The following is a 20,208-nucleotide window of genomic DNA, read 5'->3' on the forward strand; positions in this document are numbered from 1 at the left end:
TATATATATATATATATATATATCTCCCCCAAACAATGGAGCATCTGTGTTCATCAAACAAACTCTTCTCAAGTTCAAGAGTCAAATAGACCACAACACAATAATTCTGGGTGACTTTAACACACCTCTTTCACCACTGGATAGATCTTCCAAACAAAAGCTGAACAAAAAAACTTATAGAACTCAATAATTCAATCAATAACTTAGACTTAACTGATATATATATAGAATATTTCATCCTTCAACAAGTGAACACACTTTCTTCTCAGCAGCTCATGGAGCCTTCTCTAAAGTAGACCACATATTATGCCACAAAGCAATTCTTAACAAATACAAAAAAGTAGAGATACTACCCAGCATTATATCAGAAAACAATGGAATGAAATTAGAATCAATGATAAAATAAAAAATAAAAACTACTCCTGCACCTGGAGACTAAATAGTATGCTACTGAATGAACAATGGGGTGTAAAAGACATCAAGGAAGAGATTAAAAAATAGAGTTAAAATGAGAACACTAATATAACATATCAGAATCTCTGGAACACTATGAAGACAGTACCGAGAGGAAAGTTCATTGCATGGAGTTCATTTCTTCAAAGAAGAAAAAGTCAACAAATAAATGACCTAACATTACATCTCAAAGCCCTGGACAAAGAAGAACAAATGAACACCAAAAGCAGTAGAAGACAGGAAATAATTAAAATCAGAGCTGAAATCAATGAAATTTAAACAAAAGAAACATTTGAAAAAAGTTGACAAAACAAAAAGTTGGTTCTTCAAAAAAATTAAATAAAATTGACAAACCTTTAGCCATCCTAACAAAGAGGAGAGAGAAAACTCAAATAACTAACATCCGTGATGAAAAAGGAAATATCACAACAGACACTACAGAAATACAAAAGACAATTAGAAATTATTTTGAAAACGTTTACTCTAATAAAATAGAGAATATTGAAGGCATCAACAAATTTCTAGAGGCATATGAGTTGGCCAAATTGAATCAGGATGATACATACAATTTCAACAGATCAATTTCAAGCAAGAAAATAGAAACCTACTGACAAAGAAAAGCCCAGCACCAGATGGATACACAGCTGAGTTCTACAAGACCTATAAAGAAGAACTAATACCAATACTCTACAAATTATTTTGTGATATAGAAAAAGAGAGAGCACTTCCAAACTCATTGTATGAGGCCAATATCACCTTGATTCCAAAACCAGGCAAAGACACATTAAAGAAAGAAAACTTCAGACCAATATCTCTAATGAAAATAGATGCAAAAATTCTCAATAAAATTCTGGCAAATTGAATACAAAAACATACCAAAAAAGATAGTGCACCACAATCAAGTGGGGTCCATCCCAGGGATGCAAGATTGGTTTAACATACAGAAATCAATAAATGTAATTCACTACATCAATAGATTTAAAGAAAAGAATCATATGATCGTCTCAATTAATGCAGGAAAAGCATTTGACAAAATACAGCATCCATACATGTTCAAAACACTAGAAAAACTAGGGATAACAGGAACATATCTCAGCATCATAAAAGCTATCTATGCTAAGCCCCAGGCCAAGATCATTCTAAATGAAGAAAAATTGAAAACATTCCCTCTAAAAACATTACATCTTAAAGCCCTAGAAAAAGAAAAATAAATCAACACCAAAAGCAGAGGACAGGAATAATTAAAATCAGAGCTGAAGGAATGCCCTCTTTCACCATTTCTATTTAACATAGTTCTTGAAACACTGGCCAGAGCAATTAGACAGACAAAATAAATTAAAGGGATATGGATAGGAAAAGAAGAACTCAAATTAGCACTATTTGCCAATGATATGATTCTATGCCTAGAAGACCCCCCCAAAAAAAATTCCACCAGAAAACTTCTAGAACTAGTAAATGAATTCAGCAAAGTAGCAGGATACCAAATCAACACCCATAAATCAAAGGCATTTTTGTACATCAGAGACAAATCCTCAGAAACTAGGAAAACCACCCCATCCACAATACCCTCAAAAAAATAATAAAATACTTTGGAATTAACCTAACAAAAAAGGTGAAAGACCTCTACAACGAAAACTAGAGAACACTAAAGAAAGAAATTAAAGAAGACCTTAGAAAATGGAAAGATCTCCCTTGTTCTTGGATAGGCAGAATTAATAATTAATATTGTCAAAATGACCATACTAGCAAAAGCACTGTACAGATTTAATGCAATTCCAATCAAATTAATAATGATATTCCTCATAGAAATAGAAAAAGCAGTCATGAAATTCATCTGGAAAAATAAGAGACCAGAATAGCTAAAGCAATCCTTAGCAGGAAGAGTGAAGCAGGTGGCATCGTATACCAGACCTTAAACTATACTACAGAGCAATAGTTACAAAAACAGAATGGTGTTGGCACCAAAACAGACTAGTAAGACCATTGGTACAGAATAGAGGACACAGAGACAAATCCACATAATTACAATTATCATATATTAGATATATAACAAATGGTGCTGGAAAAATTGGAAATCCATATGCAACAAAATGAAATTAAACCCCTGTCTCTCACCATGCACAAAACTCAACTCAAAGTGGATCAAGGACCTAGGAATTAAACCGGAGACTCTGCGTCTAATAGAAGAAAAAGTAGGACCTAATCTCCATTATGTCAGATTAGGCCCCAATTTACTTAAGACTCCTATAGCACAAGAATTAAAATCAAGAATCAATTAATGGGATGGATTCAAACTAAAAAGCTTCTTCCCAGCAAAAGAAACAATCAGTGAGGTGAATAGAAAGCCTACATCTTGGGAGCAAATTTTTACCACTCTAACATCAGATAGAGCACTAATCTCTAGGGTATATAAAGAACTCAAAAAGCTAAACAGCAAAAAAACAAATAGCCCAATAAATAAATGGGTTAAGGAACTGAACAGATACCTCTCAGAATATGACACAATCGATCAACAAATATATGAAAAAATGTTCAAGATCTCTAGCAATTAGAGAAATGCAAATCAAAACTACTATACGATTGCATCTCACTCCAGTCAGAATGGCAGCTATTTGGGGCAGGAGGGGGTGGGGCAGTGCTGGGGATTGAACCCAGGACTTTGTGCATGTGAGGCAGGCACTCTACCAACTGAGCTATATCCCCAGCCCCCATAGAATGGCAGCTATTAAGAACACAAACAACAATAAGTGTTGGCGAGGATGTGGGGAAAAGGCACACTTACATACTGCTGGTGGGACTGCAAATTGGTGCAGCCAATATGGAAAGCAGTATGGAGACTCCTTGGAAAGCTGGGAATGGAAGCACCATTTTACACAGCTATCCCTCTCCTCTGTTTATACCTAAAGGACTTAAAAACAGCATACTATAGGGACACAGCCACATCAATGTTTATAGCAGCACAATTCATAATAACTAAACTGTGGAACCAACCTAGACGCCCTTCAGTAGATGAATGGATAAAGAAAATGTGTCATTTATACACAATGGAATTTGACTCAGCAATAAAAGAGAATAAAATCATGGCTTTTGCAGGTAAATGGGTGGAGTTAGAGAAGATAATGCTAAGTTAGCAAATCTCAAAAACCAAATGCGGAATGTGTTCTCTGATATAAGGAGGCTGATTCATAGTGGGGTAGGGAGGGGGAGCATGGGAGGAATAGACGAACTCTAGATAGGGCAGAGGGGTGGGAGGGGAAGGGAGGGGGCATGGGGGTAAAAAAAGATGGTGGAATGAGATGGACATCATTACCCTAAGAACTTGTATGAAGTACGAATGGTGTGAATATACTTCATATACATCCAGAGATATGAAAATTGTGCTCTGTATGTGTAATATGAATTGTAATGCATTCTGCTGTCATATATAACAAATTAGAATAAAAAATATTTAAAAAAAAAAAAAAGAAGTGAAGTCACAGAACTCTGGAATAAGAGCTAAGGGTTTTGAGCCCTGACAGAGCCAGGCCTGCTCTCAGAGCTTTCTGCAGATTCTCTCCCCACAGGGACCCTCACGTGCCCACTTTACAGGTGGGGAAACAGGACCACAGAGCCAGTAAGCCAGTTGCCCCAGTGGGTAGAGCCCAGTCTGACCGCAGAGCCCAGAGTGCTGATTGCACTTGTGAGCTTGGGACCAAAATCCCTTCTGATGCATCAAATAAAACCCAAGAACTGTAGTGAAAAATATCAATAAAGTTTTCATGAACTTAAATTTCTGTTCGGTCCAAAATAAGTTGGAAGAGCACTGAAGAGTTAGGAGGAACGAGTTCATGACACATGTAAGAGACAAAGGGTTAATGTCACTACGGCTCAATACGGTCCTGCAAATCAGCTTTAGAAACTCCCCTGAATAAGAGAATCACAAAGCACTAAGGGACAGGCGACTTTCTAAAGAAAAAGTAGAAAATGTTAGAAATGAGCCAGGGAATGGTCTTCAGGCTGCAAAGGGCCTACAGGGGAGGGGGGTCTATGGTCAGATACATCTCAGAAACGCCAGATTAAATAAAATGAAGCCGGCTGAACACCCTAAGGCGTGTCAGAACCATTAGTATGTGGAGAGCCACTGGGTTCTACAGGAAGAACGTGGAATGGAACGGTTCCAAATCTTATCTAACCATAGAACTTTTTCCTACAGAGTGTGACACAGGCCTGAGGGACAGAACAAACTTCTTTAGCTCACGAACTAAATTAACCCATGATGGCCTTCTAAGGCCCCCATTTAATGAGACTGCCTAATACAGGTGTTCTAAATTAAATATGGCCCTATTCCATGTCCCCTCCTCCTAGGGTGTAAGCCCCTAAGGATCCTGAAGTGTCCTGGTGCTCAAGACAGAGCTCTGAGTCACCCAGCCAGATGCTGGATTCTTGCTCCCCTCCCCTGCGCTTCTGTACCCTGGGCCGGGTGCCTGGGGGTGACAGTAGGCAGTGTCTTCGTCCAGCTGGCTACAACGTTGTGATCGGTCAGTACAGTCTCCTTGTTTCCTCAGCAGCAGGCTCGGGCTCAGTGCCCTCGGGCTCAGGCAGGAGGAGGAGCCTTCCCACCCCCTCTGCTTGGGGCAAGCCTGGCACCCACCTGACTCGTCCTGGGCATGTCCCTTGAGTGCCATGAGCAGTGCTGTTAGAAGCTGGAGCATCTTCTTGTCATTCCAGTCCAGAACTATCCAACTTCACCTCCAGGCCAGGCTGATACCTAGTCAGCGGTGGCAGCTGCAAGTGGGCATCACAAATGCATGGCAGAGCTGACCCTGGTGACGTCACAGTCAACACTGGGCTAGGGTGGAGGCAGCAGGTTCGGGTGCGGGTCAGTTGGGCTCAGCCCAGCCCCATGCTCCCCTGTCCAGTGCTCCCTCCCCAGCGGGGGCTGGAGGAGAGCCAGGTGAGGCCAAATTCACCTGCGTGCTCCGATCTCTCGCCGCCCCCCCGCCCCCCGATTCTGATCAACTTAAGGAGCCATTGGTTCTGCTCTGTGCTGTGATATTAAAGAACTTTGGGTCTTTGGACAAGTTTTTATATTCTCTGAAACCAGGTGTCAAATGCCAATGCACCTTGTTAGGAGATCTCAGCCTCATCTGAGGTTCAGTGGAGGGAAAGGGAGAGAATTAAAGGGGGTTGTTTGGTAGAGCTGGCATTAAAAGATTGGGCTTAACATGAGGACTATGTTAGGGAGGGCAAAATGAGAAAGGAGAATATCATGTGGTGATAACCTGGCTCTAGTGACTCTAGTGCTACAGCTAAGAAGAGACGCTGTTGGCCCGAGGTCGGAAACAGTGGGATGGGGAGAGAAGGGAGAGGCCCAGACAGAGGTGGCCGACGGCTGTGCAGGACAGTGAGAAGACACTGGACAGAGCAGCATGAACTGGACAGTCATCTGTCTCTGAGGACACGAGATGGAGGAGAGGCCCAGAGGCCAAGGGAGAATTCGGCCCCCGCAGCAGGAAGCTGGCCAGAGAGCTGGCAGAGGGTGTGACAAGGAAATACAAGAGCAAGAGCGCGCCAGCCCCCGGGACCCTCCAGTCAGGTCTCTCTGCTGGTCCCTCCTCACCTCTCGCCGCCTCCCGCCTGCCCAACCTCTTGTCCCCGTGGCCCCTGCTCCACGGCGCCTGGCCTGCCCAGCCCATCTGTGTCCTCAGAACTGATTCATTTTCTGTCTCGTCCACTAGACTAAGGCGAGGGCAAGGGCTTTTCCTCTTGTCGGCTCTGCCCAGCCTGCTCTGTTGGAAGAGATTTGCGTCCAGTCCCGAGCTCAGAGTGAGACCCAGCATCTGCCCCTGAGACAGTGACACTAGGCTGTGTTGGGTGGGGCACAGCTCCGCAGGCTGCCACAGTGCTACTCAGCAAACCGCTAGCTGCAAGTCAGACTCTTCCCAGGTGGTGGCAGGGCAGGGGTGGGGACAGCGGTTGGGCATCGCACCGTGATCAGACCCGGCTTGGTCATCTCCTGCTGACCTTTGCCACCCAGTAAGATAGTTTGTCCTGCCCAGGTCGGCTTGTGTTGTGGAAATCGTGCTCAGCAAGAGACCCAGAACCACTCGGAGGGTTGGAGAACTCAGGTTTATGGTGCCGCTGGATCTAGATGAGCCAGTAGTGGGTTCTGAAGTTCTGGGCCCGGAGCTGAGGTCACATGGGGCTTTCAGAGGAAATCTGATGTCATTCCTTGCCTAGGACAGTATTGGCAGGTTCAATTCTTGGGCCACATGACCACAGACCATGAGCAGAAATTCTTATTTATTGAAGCAGAACAAAGGCAGAGGAGAATCTGCAAGGGATGTCCGGGAAGTGGCCTTTGTCACAGGGAGGTGTTTCTCAAGGTCACAGGAGCTTACACTCCCCAGGGTGTGAATTATAGCATAGAAATGTTACAGTTTAAGCCAGTGCGGAAACAACACTCTCACAGAGACCAGCAATTAAGTAACTCCTAGGAAGACCAAGCCACGGAGTGCCATTTCCCTCTTCACTTGACTCCTGGCTCCTCTGAGGTCCGGCTGGACAGAGGCTTCTCTGATCACTCTGGGGTAACAGTCCTGCAGTCACTGGGTCCAAACCCCGTGGCACTCCACCCTGGTCACACTCTGCTTCAGCTTCCTGTGGAATAAACCACAAAGTGCTGGGGGCAGGGGGTATTGCCCTCTGGGTGGGTCTGGAGGAGACAGGGCACCCTGCACCAGCACGAGGCCCAGCCTGGGCGCTGGCCAGAGTCCTGAGCAGGAAGGAAGAGGGTCACTGGACCCCGCGGGCCTCGTGCTGGAGAGGCCCAGCCGGCAGGGCTTACCTGGCCTCCACCAGGGGCCCACTGACAGGCTCGTGAAGGGGAAGCCTGGGAGCCTTAAAGAAGGATTGGGCGTGACGGCCCAAAGTGCCCAGGGTGGGCTGGGGGGAGGTAGGACGCCAGGTCAGCAGGGAGCCCAGCGGGCTGGGAGGGAGGCTCAGACCAGAGAGCCCTCTGTGAACCATTTTAGAACCCAAACAGGTAGCAAGAAGCCTCCTGACCTCAGCCTCAGCCCATTGTGACGTCGCCAGCAGGGCTGGTTCCTCCACGGCCAGCGCCACCGCCCTCTGCCCTGGCCTCCTCCACCTCCCGGCCCACAGCCCAGCCTAGGCCCATGCTTCTCTTCTCAGTTGTGCTGCTCATCACCCAGGCCACGGGGGTGGACCCAGGTATGTGGGCTCCTCCCTGGGGCCAGAGCAACAGACCCAGCGGGCACTGGCGGTGGGGGGGGGGACAAGTGCCCTCCTCACCTCCTCATCCAGTCCCACTGAGCATTAGGGGCAGGAAAGAGCCGGACACGGGCTTGTAATCAGCCAACTGGTCAGGGAGGCCCTTCCAGGAGAGCCCAAGAGGGTGACTTGATGTGCTCCCAGTCACCCTCCTTGGGGCCACTTGTCTTTCTTCCTGTTCCCCAGCCCAGAGTTTGACAATCTGACCTTTAGCTTTGGTTTTGAAACCCAAGACTTTACCCCAGAAAGCATCATGGAGAGCCCAGAAGCATGTGCCCGAAAGTAACTGAGCCTCAGTTTCAGACTCAGGGTGAGGAGCTTCCCGGGACCTGCCAGCAGAATGGAAGAGGGACTCAGCACGTCAAGCTAAGGCTGCTTCTGGTCTCAGTGTGCTCCTCACGGCTCCAGAGGGTGGCTCCTGCCGCAGTCTGGCTGGGCACAATCAGGAGCCACTTGTCAAAAGAAACTAACTTTATTTTTAGAACCACACACGCCAAACAAAACAGCCTCTCAGGAAAAACCCTCAGAGCCTCAACTGCCACCACCGGCTTTCCACAAGCCTCTCTCTCCCCCCCACAAGCTTCTCTCCACCTCCCACAATCCTCCTGCTCTTGAGGCAGATTGGCTGGTCATGTGGGCGGAGCCAAAAAAGTCCCCCAATGAGCAGCTCCGTGGTCTGAAAGGGCAGGGAAACAGCCCAATGAGCATCACCGCAGAGGAGCCAAGGGTTACTTGGCAGCAGCAGCTCTAGGCCAAGTACTAGGTGGAAGCTGCCCACCGTGGGGGAGTTTCTGCTCTTAGCCTAAGTGTGGGTGGGAGCCAAGCCTCAAGGTCCAGGACCCGCCCAAAGTCACTCTGCAGGAACTTGGTAGGGCTGATGGCAGCAGCCAGCCTGCTGTGCCAGTCCCTCCCTCCCTCTGCCCACTAGCTCTTGCACACCTGGCCTCCTGCCAGCCGTCCTGAGGTGGGTGCAGGGAGGAGCGTGGGGGAGAGGGGGTGTGGGCAGATCCTCCGAAGAACACCCCAAGTGCGTGCTCATTCCCAGCCCTGCTCCCCATCTCTGCTGCCTTCACTGCCACCCGGCTTTGGTGCTTTGCTTTAACCCAAAGAACTTGGGTTGGACGGTTGGACCCTGGTGCTGCTGTTCTCAGGACCAAGAGAGTGAAGAATGGGCCCAGCTGCCAGTCCCTGGGGACTGGGTGCAAAGAGAGGAGAAATTCTGACAGCTAAGATGGCGCAAGGATCCCTCCCTCTGCTCCAGCCCCCGTGGGCACTTCATCAGCCTGGCTCCCTCTGAGTGTCCATCTCGTAGGTGGAGAGAGTCTCGTGCCCATTTCAGGAGTGGAGAGGGGATAAGAAGGGACGGCTGCTTCCCTCAGATCATGTATGAGTGACAGGGCCAGGGTCAGACTCAGGGGTCTGCCCCAGGGCCACGCTCTCAGCAGGTGCCGCAGCCGCGTCTCAGAAAGAGGAGCCCCCTGCAGTCACCCATGGGCCCTCGAGTTCACCCCACTCAGGGATCCTGACTGTGGTTCCTCCCACGTGTGGATGTCCAGATGTTTAATACGGTAAAATCACAAGTTCTAAATATGATTTTGACCCTGACTTCTCTATTCAACTGTTTATCCCAAGCCTTTCCCCATATCATTAAAATCCCCCACGAGCCCGACTTTCCAGCCGAGGAGTCGCGGACGACACGGGTGAACATGCGTGTTATCCACCTAACACGGGTCGCTTCAGTTTGTTACTGTTAGGTCAGTGCATATCGTCCAACACGGATGGCCTGGCCCCGGGGGTGAGTGTCCATGAGGGCTCCTGGAGCCAAGGCTCCCTCATCGTTGGGACATCCTCTTCCTGCCCTGGGACCAGTGTCACCAAGGCAGGCTGCTGCTGTCTCCAAGCAGAGCTTAAGCTCTGGCATCAGTCAGGCCAGGGGACCCCAGTGACCCAACGCCATGATGGTACATGAAGAAATGTAATGCTGGGCAGGAGACAGAGTAGCCAGGATGGAGGGGTTGGCTTGGCCTCCTTAAAGGAGCAACTCTTAGGCCAAGGCGGGGATGAGGTGAGGGAGTGAGCCAGGCACCCGTGAAGAGAACCTTACAGGCAGACAGCAGCTCTGGGAGTGGTAGGAGGTCAACTCCAATGCCAGATGCCCAGCTTCAAATCCTGGTTGGGCCATGGACTAGCTGTGTGCCCTTGGACAAATACTTAACCTTTCTGTGCCTCATTTGTCCTAACTATAAAATGGGGATGGAAATAACAGTACCTACTTCGTAGGGTGGTTGTAAAAGTCACAGTGAATTGGTCTTTGTAAGGTGTTTGAAACAGCATCGGACACACATCTAAGCACTATAATGTGTCTGATAAGTCAGATATAGGAAGTGCAGGTCCAAAAGTCCTGAACAGACATTCATGGATTATTGACAGCTGGAGCCTCTTGATACAATGTTGCTAAATTCCCCATTTTTTTGAACCAAAAATGACCATGACTTCCTCATTCCAAACCAGACTATGACATCCTGAAAGCCACCGTTGAGCCAATGACTGGACAATTAGAATAAAGACAGGCTCAAGGGGGTCTTGGGCTTTCTAACATCAACCCTCCCACCTTGTTCTGGAAACATCTTTTCCTTTCCCAGAGTTGCTATGAGTAGCAGCCACAAACTGAGTGGCTTAAACAGCAATTCCTCACCTTGCCGTCCCGTAGGGCAGAAGTCAGCTCAGCCTCCAGGGCTATTTCCAAGGCAGGACGGTATTCCTGCAGATACACCAGCCTTGGATCCTCAGTGTCCCCTTCCGGGGCTCCTGGAGCTGGTCTGGGGCCCCTGTGTCCATCTTTGGAGCCGCAGGCTTGATCTCCCGGGGCCTTCCTGTACTCACCTCCACCCAGCATGGACTCCCTTCTGCCTTCCTCCTACCATTTCTCTTTTTGGTGGTGCTGGGGGTTAAACCCAGGGCCTCATGCATGCTAAGCAAGCACTTCACCCCAGAGCTGCGCCCAGCCTCTTTATTTTGAGACAACTTCTTGCTAAGTTGCCCAGGCTGGTCTGGAACTTGCAATCCCCCTGCCTCAGCCTCCCAAGTGCCTGCTCCACTGCCCCAGCTCCCCAACACTCTTAAGGGTCCTGTGATTGCACTGGGTCCATTCAGTGAGGCATGCTGGGGTCAGCTGATCAATTCCATCTCCAAATTCCCTGTTGCCTTGTAAGGGAAAATATTTGCAGGTCCCAGATTGCGGCCCTGGAGGACTGGGGTATCTTTGAGGGGGTCCTGTGGGGTTGACTTTGGACATTATTTCCTCCAATTTCTCTGGGCAGACGTGGTTGCCTGACACCCCGGAGCTGGCAGAGTCAGAGCCAATGTTCTGGACCACATCCTGAGCTCTGCTCAACGAAAAAGAACCTGTCAGCTTGCTCCTGTCACACTGGAGCCTCCAGGGCCGGCCCAGTGTCCTCATCTCCAGGACAGGGCCAGGGAGATCTGTCTGCGAGCGTCTCCCCCAGCAACCTGGCCCATGTGGAGGTGACAGGTGTTTCATGTTTCCCCCCTGCTCTCTTCCATCCCAGCAGGATGTGGCGAGAGGCCCACTTTCGAGGACCGGAAGATACGGTATTCCAGAATCGTCGGGGGGCTGGAGGCTGAGGTGGGTGAGTTTCCGTGGCAGGTGAGTATCCAGGCAACAAATCAACATTTCTGTGGCGGCACCATCCTCAACTCGTGGTGGATCCTCACAGCTGCTCACTGCGTAATCGGCGAGTTACCGTAAGTACCCAGGGCCAGCCCCGGGCAGCCGCACGCGTGGCCAGACCTGATGGTGAAGGGGTCCTGGCACCGTTGTATCCTGATGCAGACATGAATGTCCGCCCTCCAGCCTGTGGGCACTGCACAGTGGACCCCAAGCTGTGCCAGGGCCCGTGGCTCTGTGCAGCAAAGTCACACGCTGTCCTTTCCAGGAACACCTGTGGCCTATGGAGGTGGAGCACTCAGTCCATCCACCTGTCCTAGGACATCCAAGTGCTTCTTGGAAATCCTGGACGTCTGATCTCTGGCCACCTGAGTGCGTCCTTCCTGCTCCTTGTAGGGTGCTCTCTGCTCAGCTGACGGTTGACTGCTGGCATTTCCTGATCATGAACCATGCTCCAGGGACCCCATTAAGATTTTACCTGTGTTAAATTACTTACTTGTACAATGACCCTCTGAGGCAGGCAGAATAAATTACTCTATTTTATAGATAAGGAAACTGAGGTCCAATAAAGCTATGTGACCCCGCCAGGGACCACAGCTCACAGTGGAAGGCAGTTCTGAATGCTCCAGCACTTGGGCACCCTGCTTCACCACCTCAAGAGCTTTGGAAGGTACCCAGAAAGGCTGACAGATCTGGGTAAACCCCGTGAAACCGCGTGCAAAGCCGAGTACACTGCAGCACCTGCTCTTGGGGGGCACTTCAGAGCTGGCTACCAGAAAGTTCTTGGCCATCTGCCTGGAGGGGCCCTGCCTGCTGTCTGATTACTCGGGGTCTTTCTGCTCGGCCAGTGGAAGGTCAAATTAAACTCAGCTCCTAAGTCTCTAAATGGTTGTTGGAACCACTGCCGTGAGCAGAATGTGCAATCATTGGCACATGTCACCAGGCCTTACCTATCTGAAGACTGGCTTGGTCTGGGCCAACTAGTCCTTTGTGGGCTCTTTAGAGTGCTCCAAACTGAGCCCTGCCTCTGCTCTGTTGCATGTAAGGGTCACATTCAACCTCAGGACCCCTGAGGACTGGGGTCTGTTCTCTGATGGTTCTGTCCTCTCTTTAGTTTCTAAATCCTCAAACTTTCTGAGCAACAAAAGGACCATCTTAAAGGCCCCCCAAACTCTATGAGGACTGGTATTTGGGGCACAGTGAGCTCTGTGTGCTTTTGTGACCCCTCCTCCCCTCCCCTCTCTGGTTCTATGTCACCAGCACAGAGGAACTGAGTGTCGTGCTGGGGACCAACGACTTGACCAGCCCACGTCTGGAAATAAAGCCGGTCAGCAGCATAGTTTATCACAATAAATTTAAGAGACAAAGCATGGACAACGACATCGCCTTGCTGATGGTGGCCTCGCCCATTGAGTTCAATAGCCTGATAGTGCCCATCTGCATGCCCCCAGAGCCCATGCCTTCCAAGTGGCACAAGTGCTGGGTGACAGGGTGGGGCCAGACCACTTCAGGTGAGTGACTGCCTGGCGTCCTGGAGAGCTGCTCAGGCCAGGGCCCCACGGGGAGGCAGGAGGAGGGCAGGAACTGATGGGCATGAGGAACGCTGGGTGAGGGGAGGAATCATGAGATGCATGTGTGGTCAGCGTGAAGGAGAAGGAGCCCAGGAGACCTGGAGGCCCGGGGCTCAAGCGCCCTCTAAACCCTCTGAAGACTTATCGCCCTCTCCACGCCTGGGGCCTAGTGATTCTTTATGGGGTGCAAATTGCTGTCCGTGGCCCTGTGGGAGGGAAGCGCTGTGCCCACGTGTCAAACTGGTAACAGGGCAGCAAGCGGAGGAGGCAGGACCATGCTGGGCTGTCCACTGGCCCGTCCCCAGATGTCGAGCTCGCGGGCTGGCTGGAGCAGGGCTCGAAGTTTGGCCATCAAATGAATGATCCCAGCAGGTGGTGGTCTCTTGGGAGAGCTTGGGCAGGATACCCTTTGGGCACAGATGACCTGAAGAAGGTGGATGGCCAGGGCATGAGCAGCATGCGGGATGGTGGGTGGGGCTGGCGGTCTCTAGGGCACCGCCGTTGCAATGTCTACTGCCTGGTGACTTTTCTAACATGCTCTCTCCCTGGGCAGCTGACAAAGGGTCTATGAAAACCGATCTGTTGAAAGTGCCGATGGTCATCATAGATTGGAATGAATGTGCAAAAACGTTTACAAAACTTACCAAAAATATGCTGTGCGCAGGATTCATGAACGAGAGCTACGATGCTTGCCAGGTAACCGAGGCCCTGCCTCCTCCACTTACAGGCCCCCACCCCGGGGGGCTGCCATGCAAGGGTACCCTCTCTCTGCTGGGAAGAGGCAGCTGAGGGTCTGGGAAATCGTGGGGGTCAGGGCCTTTGGCTGTGCGAGTGCAGACATGGAGTGGACGCTAGGTACATGGGACCCCCAGACTTCCACGTGTAGAAATTCCTAAAAAGACAAAGTCAAGGAGAATTTGAGGCCCATACCAGGAGTCATCATCATTCATCATTTAGCAACCTCTATGGAGCACGCCAGCCCCTGGTGGCTGGAATGAGGTGTGGTCCCTGCCCCTAGCTTCTTGGGCAGACAGTTGGGTCAATAAGCAATAAATAATAGAGTGGGTGATGCCGGTTTCTTTACCGTGAACCAAAGTCTGATCTCTTAGGTTCTCTTTAATAAAACAGACATGAAACTTTTAAAAGAAAAACACATTTGATTGATGTTGATGTTGAGGATAATGAAAAAATGGAAAACAAAAACAAAACATTCAGAGCATGGCTCCCTCTGGCTCCAAGGAGTGACAGGAGTTGTGTTTAAAGCTCAAAGACCCTCTATTTGTCCTGGGGGGCTCCCTCTGATGAGCCCATTAAGGCCCACCTGCAAGCCGGGTGCTGGCTTTGGTCTGGGTGCAAGTCTCCAGGTGCAGATGTAACCCCTCCAAGCAGTGAAGGACAGACAGCCCGACCGTGGAAGGGGCCTGTGTTTACCCACAGTCTTCTCTAGTGTTTCTTGATAACAGAGGAGACTGGTAGTTTCCCCAGGTAGACCACGAGATGGCACCTGGGGAAGGGCCTGCTGGGTCAGGGTTTGGGCAGGCAGAAGAGGAAGGAGCGAGGCCTCTGAGCTCAGCAGAGGTGGAGGCCAGCAGCGTGTGCCAGGCAGAGGAGACTCCACCAGCAGAGGACCAAAGGGACAGCCAAGGGACAGCCAGACAGAACACCTAGCGCGCCCTGTTCCTTTCCGGTCCTGGATGATGTACACGATCACCAAATCTAACAGGACAAAGGACCCGGACCCAGATACAGTGGAGCAAGTAACCTCCTTCGATCCTGCCCACTAAGTCCAGCGGAAAGCCAGTGTTGGTGGCTGCAAGGCGGGGCTGGCTGTGGAAGGGGGCAGTGGGCGCGGCTACCGAGGGCAGCAGAAGCCTCCTCAGCACAGAGAAGTCCTGCCACTTGACAGTACCCATCAGGCTCTACCGTTTTGCCAGATAGTACTGGGGAAACTGAGGGGTTGGGAAATCTCTGCATTACTTCTTACAATAAAGTCTTCAATTATCTCAAAACGCCCAACTTTTAAAAATAATTTTAAAGTGGCACAATCAAGCAAAATATAAACTGGAACTTATCCCCAGCTAAGAAGATGAAGCGTTGGTGGCGTCTCCTGGGGAGCAGCCATCCTGGTGAGCCCATCTCTGGGCTCCTGCCTGCTCCCGGCCGGGCAGACACCTGTCTATTCAGGGGTGAATTCCCAGGGCCGCGCCCCGTGCTCTGCCCATGACAAATGCCTAAGAAATGTTTGTCAGATAGGCCCAGCTGCAAGCCGGGTGCTGTCGGCTGTCAGAACCGACAGTAACGTCGCCCCTGAGGAGAGGTCCCCTGGGGGGAACCCCAAAGGGCCCTGGAGTCTGCCGGTGGAGGAGGGGTCCGAGCGGGCAGCGCTGGACGTGGGCCAGTCTGGCTGAGGGGCTGCCGTGGACCCTGGTTTAGAGCTGGGCTGCGTTCCAGGCTGCGTCCCACTTCATCTCTCACTCTGCAGAAAAACGCACAGGCCTTCAGAACCACGGGCCTTTAGAGCCGAGAAGGAGTCTGAACACATTCAACCAGAAGGCCGTTTTACAGAAGAGAAAACGTGGTCATCGTGATCACTCATGACTCCCTTGACCACCTGGACAGACCTGCGGTCACTTTGAAGCTCTTCGGCACCTTATCAGCAATTGGGTCTTCCCTGTGGCTCTGTGAGGTGGGCTGGAAGGTGAAAGAACAGGGATTCAGAATCTAAGTGGTTTTCCCAAAGTCCGACATCAGTGAAGAGGCCAGGCCTGCAGCCCGGTCACCTGCTTCTGCGCCAAACAGGACAGCAGTGGTGTCCTTCATCTCCTGGTGGCAAACTCAGGAAGCTCTCAGCCAGCGTTTCTCAGCAGAGACCCCGGCTACAGGCTGAGCCCTTGCAGGAAGGCCCCTCTCGGTGGCTCCTCTGGTGCTGCTTGCTTCCCAAGAGGAAGAGAAAAAACCAACATAGAAGGACGTCCACTTACGGACGCCCCTGGGCCCAGCCACCAGGAAGGGACAACTGTTCCCTGAAGGCAGCTGGTGGGTCACGCACGGAGCAACGGTGCTAACCCATTTCTGGAACGTCCGCTACACAGGCTCGTCCCAGCGATTCACAGGTTTGTGCAGTTCATGGGCCACCGTCCTAGAGAGCAGGCGGGCGTCTCTCCGTTCCAACAGAATGATGGACATGGAAGTTTCCTGCCCAGGACACCCTCACCCTGTTGTGTAAGGAAATAAGTAATCAAGGCAACATTCCTAAGACATTGTTGCCACGGGTGTCCTTCATAAAACAAAGAAGATCACGTAAGACAACATTTGCAGAAGGAGCGATTGGAATAGAAGCTGTCAAGCGGGTTCTGCCCTGTAACTCACCAGCCAGCACCGGGGCAAGAGGAGGTGCCGGGGGACACTCTGTCCTGGAAAAGGCCACTTGGTTTGGGCCCAAGTTGCTGGCTGTCCTCAGGCAGTCATGACCCCCGACTCTGTGGAGTCACAGTGAGGGGCTGCACGTCCCCTGCCCAGTGATGCTTCTGCAGCAAGACCAAGTTCCACAGGGACACGTTTACTCCTGACCTTCCCCTGTACTTTGTCTCCTGCAGCCTCTGACCCTGAATGAGTCCTCCCAGCCTATGTCCAGTGTCCATCTGGGGCCAGACACCTGGTGGTGTCTCCTGCCCGTCCCCCACGTGACCTGCCCTGGTTTGGACCCTCATATTTCACCTCCTCTTACTGCCCTCTGCCTGAGGCCCCTCCAGCCACCCGGCCCAGCCCGTCAAGCCACTGGGTGCCCTTCGAGTCACATCTCCCCAGTTGTCCTGCCCTCGCTCTCCCAGAGCCAGAGTGCGCCCCTCGGTGCCTGCTCCCTCCTCTGTCTCACGCCACACAAGTCTCCTGAGGGCCCACAAGTGCATCTTCTCTGCTAGGCCAGGAGGTCTCGGACCCCCAGACCAGGCATGATGCGTTTCCTCGGTGAGGGTTTGTCCAGCAGAGGTCAGCCCTCTCGTGGCCCTCGAACTTTCTACTTACAAAATGGGAATCAAAATCTCTGCTCACCGAGAGGAGGCCGTGGGGCTGACGAGAGGCAGCCACAGAGCCAGGCCACAGGAACAGCTCAGCAGGAAACTCCTGCCCGGAGTCCACCCCATGCTGCACTGTCCAGCCAGCCCGCAGGACTGAGGAAAGGCCACCGGCAGTGTGTGACAGAAGGATCCAGCTGGGGAGCTGGGGGTGTTGGCATCAGGAGACCCTGGCTTCCGGCTCTGGCCAGGTGACCCTCAGCAAGCGCTTTCTCCTCCTCGAGGCTGGTCCTCCAGGAGAAGGGGTGAGAGGAAGCCACGTGTACATGAGGTCCTCGGTGGATACCTGGCACATCTGCATCATGTGTGGGCACAACCACACAAGTCACAGACCCACAGCGGGGGCAGTGCATCCAGGGAGACTTAGCTCCTGTGCCCCCCAGCACCCACTCCAGAGTGTTCAACAGAATGCCGTCCTCCCCACAGCTCTGGAGTTCGCCAGAGGAGACCCACTCATGGTGCCCGCTGACGACGCCTCTCACGCCCACTTCCTATTCTCCCTCTCCAGAGCCTCTGATCTGAGAATCCTCAACGCTGGCCTCCCTCCCCCTCTGCCTCCTTCCCGCCCCTCTCTGGGCTGCAGAGGCGCGCTCCTCGCTCTTCTCACTGACCACTGCGTCCTCCTCCCTGGCTCGGCCCTGCCTGGCCCTGCATGCGTCTCCCCACAGCTCCTGGCTGACAGCAGGGCGCCCCCAGGGGAGCATGGATGGGATTCCTTTGGCAGCCTGGAGTCGGGGAGCCAGTGAAGCCCCTTCCCTTGACCAAGCTGAGCCCAGCCTCAGTGGGCAGCTTAGAACAGGACCCGCCATGAACTCTGTTCTCTGCCTGCAGGGCGACAGTGGGGGGCCCCTGGTCTGCACGACAGAAGGAAGCAAGAAGTGGTCCCAGGTGGGCATCATCAGCTGGGGCAGGAGCTGTGGGCAGAAGAACACCCCAGGAATATACACCTCGCTGGCCAACTACCAGCTCTGGATCAAGAACATCACCCAGGTGGAGGGGAGGCCCTTTGACACCGAGAAAAGGAGGTCCACCCTGAAACACAAGTCCAGGGACTCCAGGTCCTCGGGGTGCTCAGAGCTGGGCAGCCCCAGGTGCTGGCTCCTGCGGGGGCTTCTGTCCTGCCTCTTGCTCAGGGCCGTTTTCAACGGGTAATAAAAGTCCTTAACCAAAGGTGGTGTGACCGGGAGGGACCACTCAGGTCGAGGAGAAGGCGAGGAACCAGGGCCGAGAAGAGTCAGCCCAAACCAGGCTGGGCCGGGTTCCGGGTGGGATTTGGGTCTCTGTTATCAGAACCCCCTCCATTCCTGGTGACCATTACCCAATTCAGATTGGCTGAACCCAAGAAGAGGGTGTGTGTGTGTGTGTGTGTGTGTGTGTGTGTGTGTGAACAACACGAACATCGGGTGGTGTGAAGATGCAGGCGCGCCTGACCTCCTGGCTGAAAAGAAGTTTCCAGGGACAGTGGTTCTGTGGCCATGTCCCCCAGGCAGGGCTGCTAAGTGTGGCCATGATACCCTCAGCACCTGTAGTTGACCTCCCCCAGCGTAACTGACTCCTCGGACTCCAGCCCCTTGTGATGACCCTCTCTCCTCAGCCCTTTGACACTCAGGTCACTAAAGGCCCAAAGTGGCCCTCTCCTAGGCTAGGCCAAGTTCCACGCCCACCCAGGGCCCAACCAAGGGACCAGCCTCCAGAATCATGTGAACGGACAGCCAGTGACAGGCTGGTCCTCAAATGGCACTCAGAGTGCTGTGGACAGTCAGGGCAGCGGCCACTGAGCTGCCCGTGGCCATGCTGGCCACTGGTGGTCTCTGGGCCTGTCCAGCTGGTATACATGAACAGCCACAACCCAAGTCCTCAGGAGCTGCTGTGACATTGACATCTGGGCTTGCTGCTCCCGGGCCACTGGAGGAGCAGGTGAGAGTCAGGGAGGGAGGAGTAGGAAGCGTTTGTTTTATCATCCTCCCCACGGTCCGTTCCTGAAGACCTGTCGCCCTGTCGTGGGTCGTGGGGAAAAGCTTCACATAAAGCTTTGCATTCCCTGATGTCACTGCATCTTTGGTGGGGACCCAGGAAATCCAGGCCCAGAGGAAAGAGGCCCATGGCCAGTCCAGTCCCAGTCTCAATGAGCAGAATATGAGGACATAAAATACCTAGGGAGTTGAGGATTAATTTGATGTCCACTTAGAGGGTCTTTAGATGGGATTAATGTTTCAATCAGTAAACTCTAAGTAAGCGGACTTCCTTCTATAACGAGGGTGGGCCTCATCCAATCAGTTGAAAATTCAAATAGAACAAAAAGTTCTGCCTCCCAGAGTGATTGGATCCTCGGCCGGCTGCCTTGGGCTTCCTTCGCACCGTCATGCTGGTCTCCCGGCTGCCAGCCACGTCTCCACCCTCAGGGGAACCCACTGCTCACATTAATCCCTCTCTGTACATACACACAGCCCAGTAGTTCTGCTACTCTGGAGAAGCCTGACTGATAGGGGAGATGTGTCCTTGGCACAGCCACAAGGCCACCGAGGCAACCATGGAGATCACGTGGCCCTTCTACACTCACAGCCAAGACAACCACAGAAGCCACGTGGCCCTTCCACACTCCACAAGTCATGAAGCTGCCAAGACAACCACGGAGGCCACGTGACCCTTGCACACTCCTGCCAAGACAACCAGGGAGCCAGGTGGCCCTTGCACATTAATCACCCTCCTGCCAATTGGTTGTTAACCGTGTGGCTCATGGTCCTCGTGTCTGTCCCTGTTTGGGCACATGGTCATCAGGTATGTCCTGTCGGTTTTCACGGCTAGAGTAGCAGCTCCTACCCTGTGTACCTCTACAGACACCTGCGTGACGATGGATGCACAGGGACCTCTGTTGGACATGAGGGGAGCCACGATACATATGGGACATCAAGCACCTACCACGGTTAAGTTGTTTGGCCCAACAACTCAATAAATGCAACCTTTTGGGATTTCTTTTGGTTTAAGAACACAGAGTGCTTGCCTAGCATGGGTTCAATTCCTAGCACCACACGCGCGCACATACACACACACGCACACACACACACGCATGTACCCACAAACATTGGGATGTTAAGGGTCCATGAACTGGGAAAGTCTAGGAGGCTCCGACATCATGGAAAACTGCTGGTGT

The 20,208-nt window shown here is 51.9% G+C and overlaps 1 protein-coding gene across 2 annotated transcripts; it reads left to right on the forward strand.

The window, feature by feature from the left end:
* Positions 1-11,506: 11,506 nt before the first annotated feature.
* Prss55 (serine protease 55) lies at positions 11,507-18,259 on the forward strand. Of its 2 annotated transcripts, none has more exons than XM_071609256.1 (4): positions 11,507-11,785; positions 12,674-12,924; positions 13,538-13,680; positions 17,889-18,259. In XM_071609256.1, exons 1-4 carry the CDS (start codon positions 11,697-11,699, stop codon positions 18,207-18,209), a joined length of 804 nt encoding a protein of 267 aa, XP_071465357.1. In that variant the 5' UTR covers positions 11,507-11,696; the 3' UTR covers positions 18,210-18,259. The 2 variants fall into 2 exon arrangements, with proteins under 2 accessions (XP_071465357.1, XP_027782990.2); XM_027927189.2 differs by having other exon boundaries at positions 11,693-12,083.
* The last annotated feature ends 1,949 nt before the right edge of the window (positions 18,260-20,208 follow it).

The sequence above is a fragment of the Marmota flaviventris genome, chromosome 3, assembly GCF_047511675.1.
Source record: "Marmota flaviventris isolate mMarFla1 chromosome 3, mMarFla1.hap1, whole genome shotgun sequence".
NCBI lineage: Eukaryota > Metazoa > Chordata > Mammalia > Rodentia > Sciuridae > Marmota > Marmota flaviventris.